The sequence below is a fragment of the Myiozetetes cayanensis genome, unplaced genomic scaffold, assembly GCF_022539395.1.
Source record: "Myiozetetes cayanensis isolate MyiCay16 unplaced genomic scaffold, myiCay2020 scf1, whole genome shotgun sequence".
Classification (NCBI taxonomy): Eukaryota; Metazoa; Chordata; class Aves; order Passeriformes; family Tyrannidae; genus Myiozetetes; species Myiozetetes cayanensis.
Window position 1 is genome coordinate 121,648,560 of NW_026086604.1, and position 12,349 is coordinate 121,660,908.

The window sequence follows — 12,349 nt, forward strand, 5'->3', positions numbered from 1 at the left end:
CACCGTCATTGATCTTGCTCCTGTGCTAGCTTTCTTTACAAACACATTCCTTAGCAAGAAACTCAGTGTAGTTTACGGGTCACATATGCTAAGAAATTATTAGCAGCAAAATACTATACTTTAAAGAAATAGAGGGAAAGGTTCTCAGCCTTCTGGGATGGACTATTTTTGCAGTAAGTGGGATTTAGGCAGGAGGAACATTGAAAATTCAGCAAAAGGTTTTACTTGCACAGTCATAGAATTCAAACAGAGGAGCATTTCTGTTCTGGGACTATGTCAGGATTTGTAACTCTGCAGGGATTTCTAAAGGTGATCTTGGTTAAGAACTTTTCAAGGTATATGTCCCTAACATTTCAGTTAAATTGGCAAATAAACAATTATTTTAAGAGCCAGAATATAATTGTAGGAGAGCAACCTAAAAATAAAAACCTAAAGAAAATCTGAATTTTGAGGCATTCTGCAATAGAATGACTTTATGCAACGGGAAGACAAAGCAGTGGTCTGTAACACGTCATTAGGATACTGTGTAACAAAAGGAACTACATTATGTCAATATTTGCAGGCAAGGATTGTAGTGAGAAGCCTTCAGAAGTACATTCAGCATCCTGCATTAGGAACTACCCCACAGCATGAACCGGCTGTAGCAGGCTGCTGTGTTATTTCAAAGTTCACATTATAAACAGTTGAAGGTCAGCCAGGATGATGGTACGCTTTCCAGCCCCATCCCTCTGCATGACCACTGAATAATGGCATTAATAATCAAACTTTGTTGAAACAGCTCTTTGAAATCTGAGAGCAGAGTTGTCCCACCAGCTCTCTGGGTAACTTATGCCAGTGCTACATTATCCTCCTCATGAAGATAATTTTACTGGTGTGCACTACAAACCTCCCAAGCCACAGCTCATGGTCCTCAAACTGATGAAAGAGTTTGGATCCTTCATCTAAACAGCACCCATGTAGTTGCAGGCTGCTATTATATAGTCCTCCATCCTCCTCTACAAATTGGACAAGCCCATCCATCTTCTTGAATTTTAGTAGAGGAGGTCAGTTGTTACACTGGACAGAAATATAGAGTACTGCACTGTAGGGGACAGGGCAGAAAAAAGGAAAAAAACATTTCCTACACACCTCAAAAACCCTCAAATCCACAAACAAAACAAAAAACCCCAAACAAAATACCACACACAAACACACACACACACAAGAAAAAGAAAAAAGAAGTTCATCCCTGGTCTGCATCTGGATAGTTAGTTTTACAACTCAGGGGCTAAGGTGCAGAAAAAAAAGATAATATTCATGATCTTATAAATCCAACTCAGAAATGAGACTGCTAAATCCCAGTTTTAAACTTGACAAGGCAACTGGCACTGTCCAAGCAAAGATCCTCATCCAGACTGAAGGAGAGGGAAAAAGCAGTATTGTGATATGGACAGAATGGGCACATGATAGGACATCTGAGACATGACAACTGTGAGATCTGCTGCACAAAGGTGGCTGAACCTCAACACTGGAGTCCCATAAAACTGTGCAGTCTGTGATTGACTGAAACTGCACATTCTGTGACAAAGACACAAGCCAATGTCAAGAAATGTCAAGAATCTGGGAGAAGATGGAGGGTATTGTGGTGCACATCATGCAGGCCAGAGGGTGTCAACACCACAAGAGTCTGCACAGCTTGGAGGAAAAGATCAACACTATCACGAACAGAGAGAAACTTGGCAGAATGTACATACACTTCATTTCAGAGGTAATGCTGATTGGGATATTGACCCCAAAGCAAAATCAATATTAAATAATGTGACAGTAGCACACAAGCAGCAGTGAGGCTAAGAAAGAAGTTGTGCCAGTGGGTTCAGCTGGCATTTCACTGAGCAGATGTATTTACTGGTCATTCATTTAAAAAAAAAAAAAAAAAAAAAAAACAAAAAACACCAAAACCACCCAAACCAGGATGGAATCCTTTATCTTTGCAAACTTTCAGGTGAGTTAGTAAGAATAAAGAGACTCCTATCCCTTACTACTGAAGGACACCCAATTCTGCAGTCAGAGGTGGGACATCGTGTCACTGGTACTCACGAGGAAACCAAAGTTTTCTGATCTTTGAAGTAAAATATTTAGAAAACTGAGAGAGTTTGGGATACAGATAAATAAACATAAATTTGAAATAAGAACAATGAATACAAAGGAGGCACACAGAGAGATCACAGCAAGGTGGCAGCTCCAGAAGACTCACTGAATTACGGACATTGTGACTCAGCTACTTGCCTGTAACAGAGTTTATCATCCAAGGACCACAGCAGGCCAGAAACAGAAGGGGGCTTAACTAACAGAAAGGGGTTAATTAAAATCTGTCTGTTAAAGACTGTCCATGTGATACTAAGTACAAAAATAAGCTGTCCAAAACATTAAGGTCTTCCCACCATTGTCATATATTGTGTATATCAAAAATAGGAAACTTCTAGCTTACAGATTTCAAGCAATACTCAAAATTGAATATCAGTTGCCCAGACAGGGGAAGAGTCATTGGCTTTAATCTTGGAGTACAGCAAACTTTTTGGTTTCAGACACATTTAGTCATTTCAATTACTTAAAATGCATTTACTTAAGTACAAGAATTTCAGGCATGAAGCTTTGCTGTTCATAACTGACTTTCCCAGTTAGAAAGACCAGATAAACAGTCTTCTTCACATTCTGTGGTAGACCTCCACCTTACCAGTTCCTCTTATCACAGAATCCCTCTTTACTCATTCACTGCCTTGCTGTTGAACTGAACAAAACATCTCAAAGTTAAATCTTAATGCTGCCAGGCTTTCTCTTAGTAATCACAAGCTGAGCAATTAAGTCCCACATATGCTGAAAACCTTGACACTCCTTGGTGTAACAGACCATGACAGCTTCCTTATTGTGTGAAAAAGGGCATTAAACAATGCAAGAGCAAGTATATTTAATATGGGTCTTCAAATGACTTAGTGATTTTAAAACGTGTCATTCAGCAATGCCTCCCAGACATCCCAGTACTCCAGAGCTCAAAACAGAGTATGGTATAAGAACTGGTTACATGATAAACCCACGCTTTCCATGCCAGCCTGTATCAAGTGGTGGTGATTTCTATTACAAACATCCACATGTAAGTGAAAAAAATGCCTTCAGAGATATTGAAATCCTCATGGAATGGTCTTTCATTTTGCGAGCAGAGATTTAAGGATCAGAATGTCGTATTTTAAATTCTTACCACCTCTTCTGCTAGCCAATTTGAAAAGTCTTACCAATAAACTACAGGTAATGCAAGTTAGTTGAGTAATTCAATCAATACAAAAGAGGAAAGTGTTGGGTTGACAAATTTTGGGAAAGCATCATCCTTCAGGACAAATCATCAGATTCTTAGCAGATATTTATCTGAACTCCAGTTACTACCATTAAGTGTTCAGGAGTAGAAATCTGCAGAACTTTTGAGTTTTTAGCCCTATATTGAAATGTGGCTTTGTACTGAAAACAAAGTCGACAGGAGATGGTTGAACCATGGTCTTCCATCTTTCAGGAGAATGTCTTCACCACTTATAAGACACCAAGTTCTTCCTAATCTCTCCCTTGGTAGTGTGCACTCCATTTGCATGTATTAGCAAACATTGCCTGAGACAATGTGAGAAAAATTGCTGTCTTGCCTAACAGACCACAGCTAAGCTGGGAAGTGGGGTATCTGGGGTCTGGTGCCTGCTCCAGCATAAATGGCTATTATACAAAAGAAACGGTTTTGACATGCATGACTGGGGACATAAACATGATGGCATATCCCAATCCAGATGGCACCTACCTATAATATTAATGATATTATTGAATTATTTGACTTATTTCAGGGGAAGAGAGAAATGAAATGGGACCTCCATCTGTCATAGGTGTCAGAGGTGTCTCAGCTGCTAAATTTTGGGTTGTAAGGTTTTCCAGAAAATTTCAGTCAAATTTCTTCCAAAGAGCTTTTGGGGAATTAAAAAGTTACTAATCAGTTCATGTTGTTAAAGCACTGACAACAGAAATTTGACCGGTTCTCAAATAAATTTATTCTGCTTTTAGTCACTGTATCTTACAATATACTACTACTTTAGGAGCACTGGAAGCTTGCTGATTCCCAGATTTGGCCCAGTCTCTGGCTTTGACTCAGCGTTGTTAGTGTGGGATTGACTATACGTCTCTTTCATTACTGCTCATTCACCCAACTTAAAGCTTTGATAGTTATTCTGAGCACTGGATCATAAGACTTTGAAGCATGTGTTTATTATGAAATTAGGAGAAACAACTGAATTCTAAAACTTATGTATTACAAAACACAAGGAAAAACAAAGCACTTCGGAGAATGCCTTCAAAACAGCTATAACATCAATCACCTGAAGCTGTGCTGATTTGTGCATAACCTACTGAACAAAGGCACCTGTTCAGGTGGGGGAATCAAAATCATATTAAAAATCCAATTACTAGTTTTGTGAAGGTCTTAAATATTAATGGTAATGGGGTCTAGCGTATCTTAATAGCAAAAGAGGAAAAACCTTCTGGGATAGTCCTATTTTGTTCCAAGCTCTCTGAGGCAATTCCTGAAGGTTTTAGTCAGTAAGGTGGAGAAAGTTGTTCATTATAAACTGCCAGAAGCTAACTTAGTGTCTGGGTACAGTCCCAGGGTCCAAGCAGGGAGCTGTGGGAAAGGCTGAGCTCCCCTCTCTCTTCATTAATAAGGCACAAGGTTGACTTAGATAAAAGTTTAACTGTCTGCATTGAGATGACTGGGTTTGAGCTAACAGGGAAGCCCCTGTGAGTAGCTGTATTTGAATTATTGAGTTTCCTGCAGGAAATAATTCTTTCAGAAGGCTATGTGGAAAAGCATCTCCCAAAACCAGGAGAAAGCAAAGGTGCAAAGCAAATGGAGGTACATCTGAGACTGGAGTCAAGGAGTGCATGGGGGCTTGGTTTTGAGGATGCATTTTTAGACAAAACCCAATTTTTAAAAAAGTGTGAGTGAGAGCCTACCTGCTCATTATCTCTTCACATCACCAGGGAGTAACTAGAACTTCTGTTCCAGGTTTTAAAACTACAAAATGCTCTTAGGTGTGACCTGAAAAGCCAATCAGCAAGAATATGTAAAATTACAATTATGAATTGTCTGAGCTGAGACAAAGATTTCAGAAATGGGTATCCAAGGTTTACTTCTACATCTATTCTAAGGTGAATTAAGGATGTAACCTGATTGTTTGAGTGAGTGGTCCCATATCCAAATATCTTGGAAACTTATTTTGGTATATTTTTTGGAAGAAAACCTGAGTGGATGCGGTTTGGATAGACAATATAGAAGCTCAAAAGATACATCTCTAAATCTGCAGGGAGAAGTGCTGCAGAAGAAGAAGAAATTTATATGCAAACTCTCTCATTTCTTTATCAGGAAAACATACACGTATCATGAAACAGAAAGGGAAGTTTAAATGACTGATGTCACTGTGAGCTTTGGTTTCACCCTTGTAAGTCAAGCAACTAAGTAAAGCATGGTACTACTGAATATTTGTAAGGAACAGCAATAATTTTTGTGTTTTTTTAGCTTGAGTTCACCATCTGGCTTCTGCACCATGTTTTCCTAATTATTTATGAAAGAAAAAAAAATCCAAATCCAGACTGTGATCCAAAGCTCTTAATTCTCTTAAGTATATTTGTAACAAACGGGTGCTGTTAGCAGCCATCAGAGAGCACTGTGAATTTCAAACAGGAAAATCCATATCTGATGGATTTCATCTACCCAGCTGAGTAATGTTAAGTACTCACTGCCCATGAACATGTGATTTTAATCTCACTGAAATATATGAGGCATGCACCAAGAACATACCGTAGTTTTATCATATATTGCTGAGGACAGAATCACACTGACCTCCCTGCAGAAGGACAGTCTGCAGACAGCACAGCAGTAGGAATGGCCTTGCAAGCACCCAAAAAAGTCTCATTTTCCTGAGCGTTGCACTGTATTATATGTGTATCTGAAAGTAAAATGATTGCTGTTCATGATGTAGTTAAAAATAAACGTCTACACAACTAATTAATCCTGGAATTTGTATTAAATGCTGATTTAGACCCCTGCTTATGAACACAGTTTTTTGTAACAGCTTCCAAATACATTTTTGTAGAGATTTTTACAAACTTTCTTTTAGGTTTTATTTTTCTATGTGTTGTTACATGTGCATGTGTACATGCATATCTGTATAATGTGCATAGTTAATTATCTAATTAACCTCTATAGTTCTGAGTCATCCATTTAACTTTTCCTAAGGATGGAAACAACAGCGATCCATACTGATTTTCTGACCAATCAAAAAAAGACAAATCACTCTTCGGGCAAATCAGGAGTCTTGACTTCAGCTTACCTGGATTTGGAACTTTGCCAACCTTTGAAAATCACCTTTCAATAAATATCCCAAAAGTCTACCAAAACGTCTCTGAGCTTTAGATAACAGTATCTGACAGGAAACTATAATGTTATTTAGTTATGAGATTAACTCTGAGTGTTTTGGTGGGGAAAAAACTTGAAAGTTTAGTTCTTTGGAGGTAGTATTCAAATTCAAATCTTGTGGGTGGAGTTGGGTTGCTGGGGTGCATAAATAGGCAGTAGGAACAGCAGCATTCACACTGTAAGCGGGAACACCTTCGCACCCTGGCAGGCGTCTGGGAGAGTAAACAAGGTAAGACACCGCACGCTCACTGCTTCAGAAGGTGCTGGGGGAGCTGTGAACCCGTGCTACTTGGGGCTGGGGGGTCTGATCACTGGAAAGAAAAGACTGCAGCAAAGCAGGCACAGTCCAGCACAGTTTGATATGAAGGAAAAACGTGTAGAGAAATGTTGGCTTTGTGGGCTAAAAGAACCAGCAGAAGAGGGGTTATTTTGGGGAACTTTTCAAAAGTGCACATATTCTTCCAGAGGCAAAGCTTTTATGGAGCAGGTTTAATGTTCTGCTGTCTTTGGTTTGTGCACTCTGCCTCCACAACAGCACAATATGTGCCTGGTCTTTGATTTCCTGGTTGTCCTACACCTTCTTGGTTTGTTTTTTGTAGTTTTGGGGTTTTTTTCTTTTTAAAGAAGCATTACTTCTGTCATACAGCTCTAAGCCAAAACACCTCTTGAGGCAACCCTGACCATCCACAGAGTTTAATTTAACTTCATGCAGTTTTCTTCCTTGCCAGGGAGACTTTTCTTACTGCAGGAAGGCAGTCTGATGGAAAAGTTGTATTTCAGACCCTTGAAACAGTGACTCTTTGGATGTTTGAGCTCTACTGGACATGCCAGTAGCAAAGAGCACTGTATCACTGATGGAAACTCAGCTAATGTCTCCTCCTACAGTTCCTACCCAGAAAAACACCTCTGTTTCCCTGGAGTTTAATTTTCATTGTCTGAACTTTAAAAACTGTCAGCCTATTGGTTTTTTTGGTTTTGGTTTTTATTTGTTTGGGTTTGTTTGTGGGTTTTTTTTTTATTAATCTTTTGAATGATCTGTATCACTTTTAGAATATCTTAAAATTTTCTTATTTCACCATTATATGGGTTCTAGTTTCTAAGAGGAAATGCAATAAGAAAACATGGGATCATAATTGCTTTACCCCTTCAGAGGAACCTCCCAGCTGAAATGCTGAGGAGCTTCCCATCAGACATGTCTCATCTCAAGAGTCTGGCTCAGGAAAAGCCCTCTGCTTTGTGCTGCTTCTACCCTCAGCCTCCATTTCAGTTCTCACTGTGCCACACAGCAGCTTCTCCCCACTCTTTTTATTATAGATTCTGCTTATTTTAAGGATTAGATGATAGTTTTAACCACCATTAAGCTGTATCTGTGCTAATGCTCACTGTAAAGCCTGGCTTAACATTCTGACTTCTCATTTGAGTTGCTACCACAGCAAAATGGGGGAAGAGCCAACACAAGTTAATTTTTCAGCACCTGCTGCTGAGTTACTATAGCACTGGGAGATCGAGGTAGAATTGTGAAATTGTAAGGACTTTCAAGTATTTCTGGAATTGGCAAAACTCAGTTATTTTACTGAGCATATTCAATACATGCAAAAAGAAGAGAGACAAACTAACAAACGCACACACCTTCCTCCTAGAAGGGCCACAGCCCAATGGCATGAGCAGGGCAGTGAGAGCAGCCGGTTCCTTCAGGGCAGTTTGCTGAGCAAACCTCACGTTTCCTCGCAATTCCCCCAAGCCCCTGCCTGGAGCGGTTCATTTCAGCCCTGACTCCCCCCACTGCATATTTGTGACTTGATCTACTGCCTACCTGTCCTTATCTGCTGTTTGCCTCCCAGCCAGCACCAGCCTGGGAGGCACCACAGTGACAGGGAGTTTCTCTCATTTGTTCCAGGAGCAGCCATGGAGAAGAGTTACATGTCCGTGTTTCTGCTGCTTGTTGCCATCTCCTGTGTTCTGGCAAAGGATGCAGGCAAGAAGGATACAAAGGAGACTACTGCTAAGCCGAAACTGCCTCAAACACTCTCCAGAGGTAAAAACCAACCAACCAAAAAAGAGCCCCAAATTAAAAAAAAAAAAATTTTTAAAAAAGTGCAATCATGAATGCTTTGGTTACTATGCTATTCTAAAAAAATTAATTTTCTTGCAATTCATTCTGCAAATACCTTTTCCTAGCCCACTCTCCTCCTTTATTCCTGATTTAAAGCCCCCTGGCAGCGGGGTTGTTCCAACCTCTCCCGGCAGAGGCCGGCAGGATTGGAACCCCAAGCCACAGGCCCGCATTATAACGCTCTGCCTGTGTGTGTGTCCCCTCCCATCCCCTCCCACAGGCTGGGGAGACCAGCTCATCTGGACGCAGACCTACGAGGAAGCCCTCTTCCGTGCCAAGCACAGGTACCACCCCTGCCATCCCTGCTGCGCCCACCCTGAGCCCCCTGCGCCTTCCCTGTTCCTAATGAGGGCTCTTTTTTTCCAGCCAGAAACCACTGATGATCATCCACCACTTGGAAGACTGCCCACACAGCCAAGGTAATCCCTTTGCACTGGGCGAGGAGGGTGGGGGGAAATAATATTGTTTTCAGTTTCTGGATAAATGCTGTTAACAAAAAAAAAAATCAGCCACCATTCTTCTTGCTTGCACAAGCATGGGGAGTGTTCTTCTGGTCGTTATCCCACACAGATATTTTCTAATGTGCAGCAATAAAATAAAAATGGTCATTCAGTATTACATGATACAGAATGGATACAGAAATGAGCTCTGGTCAGCAGGGTTTGACTTCTGACAAATCTGGTTTTGGTTCACGTCACAATCAGCCAAAACCAATAGTAGTGAGGAACAATAATTTATTGGAAAGGACATAATTCTCAATATCATCAATGACTGAGACTGAATCCAGCCAGGGACTAAATCAAACCAGGCTGAAACTAAGCTCTTGCAGGATTTCTGGCAGCTGGGACTGCTCTTTTCCCAGTGTATCTGAATTTATCTGGGGGCCCTTCTTCCTGCAAGTTGATCCACATGGCAAGACCTTTGCATCCATCCAGAGCACCAGTAACTCCAGAAGACTCTTTTTACAGAAATTAAAACTCTTCCAAGCATTTTGGGCCGAAGCCCTACATGTTGGATTGTCAAGTGCCTTAAGAACTGCAAGAAACTGCAATAGTAGAACAGGAGGTTGGAATAGTTAAATGCTCACCTGAGCAGACAAATCTGAGAGGTGCACTGTCTGAAGATGGGGCATTTTGCACCAATATTAATTACTCTTTAATGCAGGATATAACTGAGTGGTTGGAATGAACTGGAAACCTTCATTTGCTGCAATTGTAAACTGGGAATTTTCATTTTGATTCTGCCAGTTTGCTTGAATTTCTTTTTTGAGGACAAACAATTCCAGGGGCATATTTTTAATTTTCTTTCCCATTTGTTTCACTCTAGCCCTCAAGAAGGTTTTTGCTGAACACAAAGATATACAGAAACTGGCTGAAAAATTCATTCTCCTGAACCTTGTTGTAAGTTTCCCAGTTAAACTTCAGTAAATAAAAGTGATAAAGTTCTATTTTTAATTATGGCTTCTCTAGCTTCAGTTTAAGAGCTGGAGTTGGTTAGGAAAATGGCCACTGCTGAAACAGAACAGATCTAGTACGAAGTGTTAATTAATTTGTAGCTATCATAAACTCAAAATGTGAGGGAATTGAAAGTTTAACAAGAGCATGAACTGTTGTTATCAATTTGCAATTCCAGCTGTTAAAAGACTGCATCCCAGACAATTAATCTCTTAAACTGCAAAATGTATTGTTTGAGCAAGATTTCATCACACAAAGCACAATAAAGGAAAAAAAATATTTATGTAGCATGCTCTTCTTGACTGGGAACCTTCTCTGTTTTCTTTAAGTATGAAACCACAGACAAGAATCTTGCACCTGATGGCCAGTACGTCCCTCGTGTTTTGTTCATAGGTGAGTGCCTCAAGCATCAAAGCTGAGCTCAGAGCAGAGCCCCTCCTGCACCACACATCTCAGATCCTCGGGCTGACTACAAGGAATTTATTACATGAGAAGTATAAGGGTTCTAGTTGGTTTTGTGGATGAAACATCAAAGCAACCCCAGCCAGCTTTACAGTTCCAGCATTCCTCTCTCCATGACACGATGCCACAGTCCCCGGAACGGGTAATCCATCCCGTTCCTAATAAACCTGCAAACACAACACTTAAAATTGACACAGTGACTGTGTAGAAGACCAATCTCTTGGTTGTTAGCAGAAGCAGACGTGTCTTGCAGAAACACTTGGAAGCAAGCAGGAGTGCAAAAAGATTGATTTTCTTTTATTTCTTTCCACTTGAAGGTTAGTCCTGTCCTCTACAACTTCTCTCATCCTTTTATTCCAGATCCTTCCCTGACTGTGAGAGCAGATATTACTGGAAGATACTCAAACCGACTCTATGCATACGAGCCCTCTGACATTTCATTGTGTAAGTAGTGTTCTGAAGCATTCTGAAAATATTCTTAAAGCAGTCACATTTTTCATGCAACAAGGAATAATGCCAGGCATTACAGACTCTTGCAATCAGTACTTGCTGAAAGACATTTAACAAGGATTAAAATTAAACAGGATGCTAGACTTAAACTCAGTGAGGTGAAGAGAATGATGCCAGAGCCCTGGAGTCTTAAGCATCCATCTGTTTTAAAAGCAAGTACACGTCAGTAGGAAGTTGCATAATTCAGCAGCGTTCGCTGCAAGTAATGTGAGGACTCTCACACACGCGTCCTGCCGGCCCAGGTCAGGAAACCTGGGAGCAGGGAAAGATGTTTGCTACAGCCCTCCCTCTGTGCTGCACAGCTCCTGTCTCTGTCCTGTGAATGCCCATGCGTTTGCACTAATAGATGTATGTTCTCACCAGTCAAAATAAAACACATGATGTTCACAAACTGCTTGGAAGAGCAGAGTGCATCAGAATCCCTATAGCAATAGGCATGTGACTAAAAGCTTTAGTAATAATGACATTTTCTCTACAGCATTTGCAGTTGCTGGAAGTTGCAGTAAAAATAACATGCATGAATATTTTATTTCTAGTGTATTCAAATATGCAGAAGGCGCTGAAGCTTCTGAAGACTGAACTGTAACGGGAAGAAGGAAGGCCTTAAATATTATAAAGTCTCATCTTCCATCTCTTCTCCACGCATTGACACTGGTGAAGAGACTATTTAGAGTGATACTTAGTGATGTGTAGTGATGGTTTCTATACATAAACACTACAGTTTTATGTTAGCACTTTTGTACTGGGCAGCATTTTTAAAAGCTGGAGGCTTTTAATTTAAGGCGTACAGAAGAATACTGTATGATCCAACTGTAAAAATGATTTTTTAAAAATAAATCCATTTTAAGTGTTTACATACAAAACATTGCTGTGTTGTTTTTTTTCTTGTCTTCATCTACCATTATTAGAAAGAGTAAAATCATTATGTTGCTTGAGACCACAGCTTGCATTTTCCATTTGAGCACTTTGAAAGGAAAAGGGCTGGTGTGGGTTAATCCTGGCCAGCAGCTCAGCCCCACACAGTCCCTTGCTCTCTTACTCCACTCCTATGGGATGGGAGAGAGAAATCAGAAGAGTAAAAGTGAGAAAGCTTGTGAGTTGAGATTAAGACAGTTTAATAGGTAAAGCAAAAGCTGGGTGCACAAGCAGAGCAAAACACGGGATTAATTCACTGCTTCCCATGGGCAGGCAGGTGGTCAGACATCCTTGGGAAAGCAGGGCTCTGGCACATGGAATGGTCACTTGGGAAAACAAAAACCATCACTCCAAATGTCCCCCTCCTTCCTGCTTCTTCCCCTAGTTTATATGTTGAGCATGGCACCATATGGTATGAAA

General features: G+C 40.5%; 1 protein-coding gene across 1 annotated transcript; it reads left to right on the forward strand.

Moving 5' to 3' along the window:
• The first annotated feature begins 6,656 nt into the window (after positions 1 to 6,656).
• On the forward strand, positions 6,657 to 11,877 carry AGR2 (anterior gradient 2, protein disulphide isomerase family member). The gene is made up of 8 exons (XM_050311790.1): positions 6,657 to 6,704; positions 8,373 to 8,510; positions 8,809 to 8,872; positions 8,955 to 9,007; positions 9,915 to 9,988; positions 10,372 to 10,435; positions 10,865 to 10,948; positions 11,551 to 11,877. Exons 2-8 carry the CDS (start codon positions 8,381 to 8,383, stop codon positions 11,598 to 11,600), a joined length of 519 nt encoding a protein of 172 aa, XP_050167747.1. The 5' UTR covers positions 6,657 to 6,704; positions 8,373 to 8,380; the 3' UTR covers positions 11,601 to 11,877.
• Positions 11,878 to 12,349: the final 472 nt, after the last annotated feature.